General features: G+C 48.0%; 1 protein-coding gene across 1 annotated transcript; it reads left to right on the top strand.

The window, feature by feature from the left end:
- Positions 1 to 3,034: 3,034 nt before the first annotated feature.
- hmgb2b (high mobility group box 2b) lies at positions 3,035 to 9,713 on the top strand. The gene is made up of 5 exons (XM_084344323.1): positions 3,035 to 3,180; positions 4,676 to 4,834; positions 5,966 to 6,117; positions 7,542 to 7,716; positions 7,901 to 9,713. The coding sequence occupies exons 2-5, from the start codon at positions 4,685 to 4,687 to the stop codon at positions 8,027 to 8,029; spliced, it is 606 nt and encodes a 201-aa protein (XP_084200449.1). The 5' UTR covers positions 3,035 to 3,180; positions 4,676 to 4,684; the 3' UTR covers positions 8,030 to 9,713.
- The last annotated feature ends 2,450 nt before the right edge of the window (positions 9,714 to 12,163 follow it).

Below are 12,163 nucleotides of genomic sequence, written 5' to 3'. Positions count from 1 at the left end.
GTGCGACACTGTGAGGATGTTTCAGGTGAGACACTGAGGATGTTTCAGGTGCGACACTGAGGATGTTTCAGGTGAGACACTGAGGATGTTTCAGGTGCGACACTGAGGATGTCTCAGGTGAGACACTGTGAAGTTGTTTCAGGTGAGACACTGTGAGGATGTTTCAGGTGAGACACTGAGGGTGTTTCAGGTGAGACACTGAGGATGTTTCAGGTGACACTGTGAAGATGTGTCAGGTGAGACACTGTGAGGATGTTTCAGGTGAGACACTGTGAGGATGTTTCAGGTGACACTGTGAGGATGTTTCAGGTGAGACACTGTGAGGATGTTTCAGGTGCGACACTGAGGATGTTTCAGGTGAGACACTGTGAAGATGTTTCAGGTGAGACACTGTGAAGATGTTTCAGGTGAGACACTGTGAGGATGTTTCAGGTGACACTGAGGATGTTTCAGGTGAGACACTGTGAAGATGTTTCAGGTGAGACACTGTGAGGATGTTTCAGGTGAGACACTGTGAGGATGTTTCAGGTGACACTGAGGATGTTTCAGGTGCGACACTGTGAAGATGTTTCAGGTGAGACACTGTGAGGATGTTTCAGGTGCGACACTGTGAGGATGTTTCAGGTGAGACACTGAGGATGTTTCAGGTGCAACTGAGGATGTTTCAGGTGACACTGTGAGGATGTTTCAGGTGAGACACTGTGAGGATGTTTCAGGTGAGACACTGTGAGGATGTTTCAGGTGAGACACTGTGAGGATGTTTCAGGTGCGACACTGTGAGGATGTTTCAGGTGAGACACTGAGGATGTTTCAGGTGAGACACTGTGAGGATGTTTCAGGTGAGACACTGTGAGGATGTTTCAGGTGCAACACTGAGGATGTTTCAGGTGAGACACTGTGAAGATGTTTCAGGTGAGACACTGTGAGGATGTTTCAGGTGAGACACTGTGAGGATGTTTCAGGTGAGACACTGAGGATGTTTCAGGTGCAACTGAGGATGTTTCAGGTGACACTGTGAAGATGTTTCAGGTGAGACACTGTGAGGATGTTTCAGGTGAGACACTGTGAGGATGTTTCAGGTGCGACACTGTGAGGATGTTTCAGGTGAGACACTGAGGATGTTTCAGGTGAGACACTGTGAGGATGTTTCAGGTGAGACACTGTGAGGATGTTTCAGGTGCAACACTGAGGATGTTTCAGGTGAGACACTGTGAAGATGTTTCAGGTGAGACACTGTGAGGATGTTTCAGGTGAGACACTGAGGATGTTTCAGGTGAGACACTGTGAGGATGTTTCAGGTGACACTGAGGATGTTTCAGGTGCGACACTGTGAGGATGTTTCAGGTGAGACACTGTGAAGATGTTTCAGGTGAGACACTGTGAGGATGTTTCAGGTGAGACACTGAGGATGTTTCAGGTGAGACACTGTGAGGATGTTTCAGGTGAGACACTGTGAGGATGTTTCAGGTGAGACACTGAGGATGTTTCAGGTGAGACACTGTGAGGATGTTTCAGGTGAGACACTGAGGATGTTTCAGGTGAGACACTGTGAGGATGTTTCAGGTGCGACACTGTGAGGATGTTTCAGGTGAGACACTGAGGATGTTTCAGGTGCGACACTGTGAAGATGTTTCAGGTGAGACACTGAGGATGTTTCAGGTGCGACACTGTGAGGATGTTTCAGGTGCGACACTGTGAGGATGTTTCAGGTGAGACACTGTGAGGATGTTTCAGGTGCGACACTGTGAGGATGTTTCAGGTGCGACACTGTGAGGATGTTTCAGGTGCACGGGACACGTTTCAGATTCATCTCCAACAGGACATCTGTGGATGAAGACTCACAGCATGCCACGGCTGGTTCTGATCTGGTGATAAGTGCATTATCAAAGTGGAGCCATCCCATTTCAACCCGCCGGCTGGCTCTGACTGCATGTTTACTGCTGCAGCACCGGGCCCTCTGAGTCTCTGCTGGCAGGAGTTCTCCGAGCCTGTCGGTCCATTTCTTAGATATACTGTCCTAACTGCTCACCTGTCATGGATGTGTAAGAGGTGAGGTAAACGCTACACTAACAAAGCAGGTGTGTGTGTGTATATGTACACACACACACTACAGACTGCACCTTTAACCTACAGGCCTGAGCAGAGGTGCTGTCTGTCTGCAGGACTCTCACAGCTGGTTGAGTCCTTCAGTGTGTGATGTTCACGTGGACCTCCTGCTCTGGTGTTACACACTAACTCCTCATGGAGACACATGAAATCTACATGAGTTATTTAATTACAGAATATTAATCATTGTTGTTACTTTGCCTGATTTTCTGTTTTCATACACGATACAGAGTATTTGTCATGTCAGTGGCCATCTTTGTTTGGAGCCGGGTCAGAACTGGAGCAGCAGGATCAATATGTGTCCTCCAGAGGACAGAGACGTCTCTGAGGATGTGAGGACACCCTGAGTGATGCTCCTCATGTGAGGGACATGAGACACTGTTGGAGTGTGTGTGTGTGGTGGTGTGTGTGGTGGTGGGTGTGTGTGTGTGTGTGTGTGTGTGTGTGGTGGTGGTGGTGGTGTGTGTGTGTGTGTGTGTGTGTGTGTTTGTGTGGTGGTGTGTTAGCTGTCTCTGGGTAAGTTTCTGTGTAGTTGTGGGTCCACTGCCTGGTCACCATCAGAACCGACACGCTTCAACACCACCTTGGTCACAAACAGCCCAGCTCTGCCTTATATACCCTCCCTCTTCAGCCCTCTGCCGCTGTCTGTCGCCCCTCCTCCACCTCGTCACACACTGGCTGCTTCAGCTGACAGACACCGACTCTGGCCAATCAGACGCAGGGACACCAGCTAGCTCCGCCCTGTTGTGAGTAGATTTCCCGCCCTGCTCGTGTCACTGGGGAGGCGGAGCCGTGCCGCAACCAGCTTTGACTTGCGGCAACGTGAGCCAATCACAGCCGAGTATTCAGACGAGCTCCGCCCACGTCGGCCGGCCGTGTTCCCGCCCTCTGAATAGGAATGACCAACGGGGGCGTTGCTGGGGGGCGGTGCCGGGCTCCAGCTCGACCCAGTTTGAAAGTGAACCAACGTCTCCAGTCGCTGCTTCAGCCCCCAAACAACAACAGAACATCTGAATCTGAAACCCTGAACCCGACCCAAAGTCCGCTCCAGTCCGCAGCCGGCCCTCCTGACGAGTGAGTACCTCCGTCCTTCTCTTTCCGCAGCACCCAGCGCACATTTCTCTGACGAGCGGGCTCTGATTTACCGGCTGACCGCAGAATCCTCCAGTAAAACCCGATGATGAGGCTGGAAAAACGGATAAAATGGCCGCTGAAGGGGTCTCAGTGTGGCGGCTGTGAGGTCCGCTCAGAGATCTGTGTGCAGTCCGGGACGGTTCGGACGTGTTGTTGTAAACACGAAACGCCCATTATGGAGCATGAATGCCAGGAAATAGTCCTGTCCCATCCATACAGCGCTGACCCCTCCAGAGCATAACCGGAGCCCGTCGTTGAAAATGCGTAGCTGTTGTACGGACTCCATGTTTCCATTGCACACACGGCCGTTTGCTATAAAAACGGCTCCGTGGGTAAAATAAAGCCTCCGCGGGTCGACATGAAGCCCCGCACCGTGTTTTCTGACGGGTCTGTCCTTTAGAGACATTTTGTCCGCCTGCTGCTCCGTTAGCCTGCCGATAGCGGAGGGGGATGGGGCGGCTAGCTCCGCAGAGGGCGGGAAGCAAATGGTGGCCCATTGTTCTGTGGAGCTAGCCTGTTAGCACGGCTAGGCTAACTGCAGCAGCCCGTAGAAGTCCATAGAAGACGCGGCTAGCTCCGGTCTACGTTCATCTCTACGGCTCCTGCAGCTCCAGTCACAGGCGGGGAGCGGGGACCGAGCTCCGGCGGGATGTCCTGGCGCAGGAGCACACCGAGCCGGGCTGCGGGGAGGGTCGGAGGGCCTCCTCGCTCTCCGGCGGAGAAAATGGATCCTCACTTTGTTCTCTTTGTTGTTCACGATCGGCCTCAGTTTGCTGCTCGGGCCGCCATTCCCCGTCTAACGGTCCAGAACCGGAGCTGCCTCAGTGCAGCCGGAGGAGGCTGCGGAGCCCAGTTCACTTATCACATAATAAACACATTTCAACAGTTTAACACGGTTTAATATGAATTATGAACAATATGAGACACACAGGTTAAAGGGTCATTCCACCCAAATGTGTCTAAATCTGTCATTGTCTTTTCATGACTTCACCCAAATAAAGATTAAGATTCAATCTGAATCATGATTTTAATTTTTCTGTGACAAGTTACATTTAATTTTATTCATCCTTTAATTTCTGTGTGGTGTCGAGTTCAACTGTGACATTATTGGTAATCAATGAGCCATCCATCACCTCTCACTGTCCAATATGTTTAAATAAAGAGGTCTGTGTTGACTGAGTCCACTGTGAAGGTCTGCTGCGTCTCTGTTGTACGTGATGATGGAGACAGATTGATCTTTAAGATGACTGACGCTGTGATCAATAATGAAGACGATCAATTAGTCCAACAAATATAGACTAACTTGACTGTTGGTTGAATAATCGATTACAATATCAAACTATGCTGTTAGTGATTATTAGATTTTTACACCAACTGTTAATTATAATGAACCAGTTATGAGTATTAAACCGTCTTCTGTGTGTGTGTCCGTCAGGCCGCCAGTATGATGCGTAAAGACGTCAACAAGCCGAAGGGGAAGACGTCGGCGTACGCCTTCTTCGTCCAGACGTGTAGAGAGGAACACCGGAAGAAGAACCCAGAGCAGTCGGTGAACTTCGCCGAGTTCTCCAAGAAGTGCTCCGAGAGATGGAAGGTGAGACAGACAGGCAGAGAGACAGACAGACAGGCAGACAGGCTGATCAGTGACCTGTCTGACAGTGCAGTGTGTTTCAGGTGTGTGTTCTTCAGCAGGTAGGTCCAGTGAGGTCAGACACCTCGTTATGAGGCAGATCTGTGACGGCGACATGAAGGAAACTGTGACGACAGATAAACAATAAACTAACGTCCTGACAGCACTGAAGTGTAACGTGTTTCGTGTGAATCTAACGTGTTATTAAAGTTTACATTTTTCACACTGTGTACATTGAATAAATCTTTATTGATTTGACCATAAAAGAAGCCATAAATCAAGTTTATATCAAGTCTCCTGTCTGTCAGGACATCGTGTCGTAGGAAATATAAAGTATTTGTTCCACAATAAACATGTTTTCATTCCTTCAGCCGTCACTGTAACTGGTCATAATACTTATAATGATGGCGATGATCAATAATACTTACAATGATGATGTTGATGATGATGATAATATTGGTGTGATATTTTCTGATGTTATTGAACCATGAACTCTGATTCCATTGCAGAAAGTTTATACAAACTTTAAATATATATTATTAATAACACCAATACAGGAGAATCAAATACATTAGTGATACAAATGGAGCCGGTACATGAGTTTTTATATCACTGTATAAATGTGATGTATGACCCGACCACTTCACTGCAGGTAAAGTCTAATGATGGTTTTTTTCAGAATCATAAGTAGTTTATTGATCCCTGAGGGGGAGATTCTCTACGATATACATCTCACTGTAGAGATTATAAGCAGATAAATACCATTAACACCAAGGCATGTGTGTGTATGGAAACTATGTACAGAAAGTGTCTGGTGCTACGCTAACTACAGTGTGGACGACGTTAATATTGTAAAACATTGTAGTCCTTCTGGCCTACTGACTGGGTTGATGTTTAGATGTGGTGAATGTTGAGTTTGTGTCACTTTGTGTAGAGAGACCTGTTGTCTCAGGGTCATTCGTACAACTGTACTGTTGGTTCAGTCTAAACCTCTGAACTCCACCTGTTCAGGTAACCATCACACACACACACAGACACCAGCTGTGTCAGAAACTCTGTCCTGATGAGTGTGTGCGTGTGTGTGTGTGTCTCCAGTCTCTGTCAGCCGGTGATAAGAAGTGTTTCGAGGACATGGCGAAGGCCGACAAGGTGCGCTACAACAGGGAGATGAGCGACTACATCCCACCTAAAGGCTTCGGAAAGAGAGGCCGCAAGAGGAAAGACCCCAACGCCCCCAAGAGACCCCCGTGAGTCTGCAGCACAGAGACAACACAGACAGAACGTAGAGACAACGCGGACAGAACGTAGAGACAACATGGAGACAACACAGAGACAGAACGTAGAGACAACACAGACAGAACGTAGAGACAACACAGACAGAACGTAGAGACAACACAGACAGAACCTGGAGACAACTCAGACAGAACCTGGAGACGACGCAGACAGAACGTAGAGACGACGCAGACAGAACGTAGAGACGACGCAGACAGAACGTAGAGACAATACAGAGACAGAACGTAGAGACGACGCAGACAGAACGTAGAGACGACAGAGACAGAACGTAGAGACGACGCAGACAGAACGTAGAGACGACGCAGACAGAACGTAGAGACAATACAGAGACAGAACGTAGAGACAACACAGAGACAGAACGTAGAGACAACACAGACGGAACGTAGAGACAACACAGACGGAACGTAGAGACAACACAGACGGAACGTAGAGACGACACAGACAGAACGTAGAGACGACACAGACGGAACGTAGAGACAACACAGACGGAACGTAGAGACAACACAGACGGAACGTAGAGACGACACAGACAGAACGTAGAGACGACACAGACAGAACGTAGAGACAATACAGAGACAGAACGTAGAGACAACACAGACAGACCACAGAGAACTCTCAGACAGAACAGACACTAGATCCTGACTGCTCAGATGTGGACATTGCAGTTGAGACTTGTTTATATTGGACCAGTCGAGTTCTGACAGAAACAAGCCTGTAAACTACACACTGGTGATTGTTGTGTGACTGAAGCTGACTGTAGAAGTCTCCTCTGACCTGTAGACAATCTGACTCCTGATGGAGTCGACTTAACGAGCCTGATGAACGGACCTGTGCTGACAGTGACGATCTACCTGTCAGCTCACTGCTGTTTATCTATCAGCACCGATCAATACATCAGTTCATAGGCTCACTGCTGTTTATCTATCAGCACCGATCAATACATCAGTTCATAGGCTCAAACCAGAGGATCACAGCAGGACGAACAGGACGTCTTCAGTTTAACAACAAGAAAAGACAGAGCAGCCCCACAAACACTAACTTGTCTCTCCCCCTGTCTCTCGGCCTGTCTGTCTCTCCCCCTCTCTCTCTCCCCCTGTCTCCCCCTCTCTCTCCCTGTCTCTCCCCCTGTCTCCCCTTGTCTCTCCCTGCCTGTCTCCCTCCCTCTCTCTCCCTGTCTCCCCCTCTCTCCCCCTGTCTCCCTCCCTCTCTCTCCCTGTCTCTCCCCCTGTCTCTCCCTGCCTGTCTCCCTCCCTGTCTCTCCCTGTCTCCCCCTCTCTCTCTGTCTCCCTCCCTGTCTCCCCCTGTCTCTCTCTCTCTGTCTCTTCCCCTGTCTCCCCCCTCTCTCCCCATCACCCCCTGTCCGTCTGTCTGTCTGCAGGTCTGCGTTCTTCGTGTTCTGCAGTGAGTACCGTCCCAGTGTGAAGCAGCAGTATCCGGGTCTGTCTATAGGAGACTGTGCCAAGAAGCTGGGAGAGATGTGGAGCAAACTGACCCAGTCTGAGAAGCTGCCCTACGAGGAGAAGGCCCAGAAGCTACGAGAGAAATATGACCGGGTGAGACACGGACTGACAGACAGGTGGACAGACTGACAGACAGGTAGACAGGTGACAGGTGGACGGACTGACTGACAGGTGGACGGACTGGTGGACAGGTGGACTGACTACAGGTGGACGGACTGATGATGTCACATGATGAGCTGCTTCCTGTGTGTGTGACGCTGCTTCCTGTGTGTGACAGGACATGGTGGCGTACCGCGGCGGCGGCACGTACTCAGCCAGGAATCCCGGCTCCTCTGCTCAGGGAGGAGAGGAAGAGGAGGACGATGAGGGAGAGGACGACGATGACGAGGACGACGATGACGAGTAGAGAAGAAGAGCTGCAGCTGGATGAGAGACTGGGTGTGTGTGAGAGAGACAGGTAGGTGTGTGTGTTTCAGAGCTCTGTGACAGCTGATTGGACAGGATGAGGCAGGGGGCGGGGCTTCATCACAGGGAGCAGGTGAGAAGGTGAAGGTGAGCTCAGCCAGTCAGGAGCAGGCCTGTTGTCTCCGTGGTTACAGGAATTTTAAATGGAAGAGATGAGACCGTAAACAGGAAGTCACACAGGAGCAGCAACCAGCTTCCTGTCACTTTTCAAAATAAGACTTCCTGTACAAGTGTGACTGTCAGTCAGCCACTACTGAACTTTAACTGAGAACAGAAGAAGAGAAGCACAGGGATCAGACAGAAGCAGGAGAACACAAGGATCAGACGGAAGCAGGAGAACAGGAGAACACTGGGATCAGACAGAAGCAGGAGAACAGGAGAACACTGGGATCAGACAGAACAGGAGAACACAAGGATCAGACAGAAGCAGGAGAACACTGGGATCAGACAGAACAGGAGAACACAAGGATCAGACAGAAGCAGGAGAACACTGGGATCAGACAGAACAGGAGAACACTGGGATCAGACAGAAGCAACAGAACAGGAGAACACAAAGATCAGACAGAAGCAACAGAACAGGAGAACACTGGGATCAGACAGAACAGGAGAACACTGGGATCAGACAGAAGCAACAGAACAGGAGAACACAGGGATCAGACAGAAGCAACAGAACATGAGAACACTGGGATCAGACAGAACAGGAGAACACTGGGATCAGACAGAACAGGAGAACACAGGGATCAGACAGAACAGGAGAACACAGGGATCAGACAGAAGCAACAGAACAGGAGAACACAAAGATCAGACAGAAGCAACAGAACAGGAGAACACAAAGATCAGACAGAACAGGAGAACACAGGGATCAGACAGAAGCAACAGAGCTGAGCTCAGGAACAGAAGAGTTATAAATCTCTGTTCAGCCTCAACACGCGTCTCTGCTCTGGGACACGTTATTGATCAGTGACAAGTTATTGATCAGTGACACATGATTGATCAGTGACACGTTATTGATAAGTGATAGGTTATTGATAAGTGTTAGGTTATTAATCAGTGACAGGTTATTGATCAGTGACAGGTTATTGATCAGTGACACATGATTGATCAGTGATAGGTTATTGATCAGTGACACGTTATTGATCAGTGACAGGTTATTGATCAGTAACATGTTATTGATCAGTGACAGGTTATTGATCAGTGACAGGTTTAATGATTGTGATGTCTGTTCTCAGCCTGATTGAGATCTGAGCTCTGAAACACACACACAGGACCAGAGGGAGTGTGTCACAGTGTGTGTGTGTGTGTTGCCTTTCAGTAACGTGTGCTTGTGCGTGTGTGTGTGTGTGTGTGTGTGTGTGTGTGTTTTGGAGGTCATCAGATGGTAAACTGTCTGCCACCAGAGGATAGTGAACTCCCCCCTCCCCTCCTCCCCTCACTGTTACCATGGTTACCCCTGCACCCACCCCCTCCCTTCATCAGCCCTGTGTGTTGCCATGGAACCCCCCCCCCCCCCCCCATCATTAACATGTTGTTGTTTTTTATTTTCTTACTGAAGTTTATTGTTCTGTTCCTGTTCACTGTCAGAGTAGAAACGTCAACTTTTATAATAAAAACTGAGTGAAAACACACACACACCGTCTCTTCTTCTACACACACACACACACACACACACACACTGGCCCTCATTTATCAAACAAACGTACGACAGAAAACTGGGCGTACGGGCATTTCCACGCAAAGCTCGGTATTTACAGCCATCACATCTCGACAATGGCAGATCTGTTAGAAGACCTATATGTGCCCGTAAGACGTTGATATAATTGATTATTTATATATATATACACACACACACACACACACACATGACTATACATATCGTGGATGTATGAATTAAATATTCAAACCTCAGCTGGAGTTCGATTGACGATGGCAACACTGTTGACCGCAGCAGTGATTTCTTTCCATATGGCATTCTTCTGACTTTTGAAGCCACTTTTCAGGCTGCCAAATAAAACTCATTTGTTTAAATGTGCGTGTGATGTTGTGGTCTCAATTTCAAGGTCAGAGAAGTTCCTCTTCTTGGACGTATTACGCATCTCCATGTCGTTACCTCTCGGGGCGAGGCCTCTTTCAGCCTCGGGTCTGCGCTGGTTTCTCGGTTAGATTGATAAATGAGGGCCACTGTCTGTTCTTCTACACACACATTGTCTCCTGGACCTCTGTAAGCGCGAAGAGTGTCTCTAGTTGCTGCAGCGTGTCCTGCACCGTTGGATCCAGTCGGCCAGACATTTTCACACATCAGGAAGTTGTTTGTTTCAGTGATGTCACAGGTGTAGTTTGAGTTTGTTTTTCGTCCAGTACTTTGTTTGAAAAGTGGTTGTATTGTTGTTGTACAGGCCTGTGACCAGTAGGTGGCACAATAAGACAGATGTGATGATATAGAGTGTGTACATGGTGGCCCAATCCTTTTTAAATAATTACAAAGTTAAAGTTCACAACTTTCCTTTTCTCCTTTAATGAAGGTCCAGGTGTCGACTGTCTGCCTGAGACAAACATGGCAGCCGTCTGACACGTTCAAAGACACACCAGTGAAATATGTCCAGATGAGTTTCTGTTGGGTGGAGCTGCTCTGATACTGTAGTACATGGTTGTGACCACTGGAGGTCTCCAGTGCCTCAGTGTGAGATGATCTCTGTATGTCTCTATAAATCATGTAGTTATATAACCGGCTGCCTGCTGCTGTCTCTGGACTTATGTAACACACATGGAAACGTCCCTTCAGCATCTCCTCCCTGTGTGAAGGCCGGCTGGGCTCTGTGTTCAGGACTGTCGGACCAGCAGAGTCCTCGTCAACGGCCCAACATTTACTGTCTAAGATTGACAATGTCTCAGGTTTGACCTCCCTGCAGTGCGTCAGATAATTCAGAGGTCTTCATCAATCATCACACCTTCATTAGCTGACAGGACACCTGCATGTTGGTGAAAATCCATCTAAGAACCGCACATTTATCTCACACTCATGGCAGCTTGACCTGCAACTCCAGCAGTGACGAAGCTTCTGGATTTTCTGACCTTCTGCCCGTCTGTGTGGTGTTGTGGTGAGGAAGCAACAAGAACAACAGGTAACAGATGAAGGTGGTGTAAACGGTGGCAGCTCACCAGTGTTGTGCTCACATCGCACGAGGCACCATAATGTAGTGCTTCATGCAAGAATTTTGGGTTAAATTTGGCTATCAATAATAATGATTATCAGGGATAATTATTAATTCTGATTACTAATAAGATCCAATTTACATTAGATCACCTTGGGGCACCACCCTTGAAGGGAAAATATAGCCAATTCACTAAATCAGTCTCAGAAAAGGTACTAAACTGTTTGTAACTCTGATTAATAATTAACTTAATAACTACAACCAATACTACCATAACAGCTAGTGATGGTCGAAGGATTTTGGAGCTCTTGACAGAGTAGAGGTTGGCAACATTCACTCTTGTACAATATTAAATAGACAACATGTGGGTTAAAAAGTCTTTTATTCAACACAAAGATGAAAACACACTAACTAACATGTACTATATACAGGTGTGTGAGTGTGTGTCTGGCAGAACAAAGAAACAATGGTGGTCACTGATATCACATGTGGGTGTGATATGCTCCAGGCTTAAGGAATGTGTGTGTGTGTGTGTGTGTGTGTGTGACGTGATGCCAGGTTATAGAAGATGGTTAGTTGCATGCAAAGACCCTGAGTCTGTGTGAAGCATCATTCGACTGACGTCAAATTAGCCGTCTAGGAAAGCAAACTATCAATAACCTGACCTGAGATCACAATAACACTCAAACAGTGGACACACATAAATTGAACACATATGTATTACATCAACCAGAGTTTAAAGTCCTGTGCTTAGCCGTGCTATGCTATGCTATCTAAGCCCAGTTCAACGTTACCAGTCTTTGAAGAAAAGGTGCTGGTGGTTGCAGGAGAACGTTGGGATTCCAATGTTGAAGGCTGTTCTTGCTGTGCAAGGACTGATGAGTTGGCAGAGGAGGAAACGGTTCGCTCCTTTCCTTTGCAGGGAT

This window comes from Pagrus pagrus (assembly GCF_965226575.1).
Source record: "Pagrus pagrus genome assembly, chromosome: 22".
Classification (NCBI taxonomy): domain Eukaryota; kingdom Metazoa; phylum Chordata; class Actinopteri; order Spariformes; family Sparidae; genus Pagrus; species Pagrus pagrus.
This window is presented reverse-complemented; position numbering and strand designations above follow the sequence as displayed.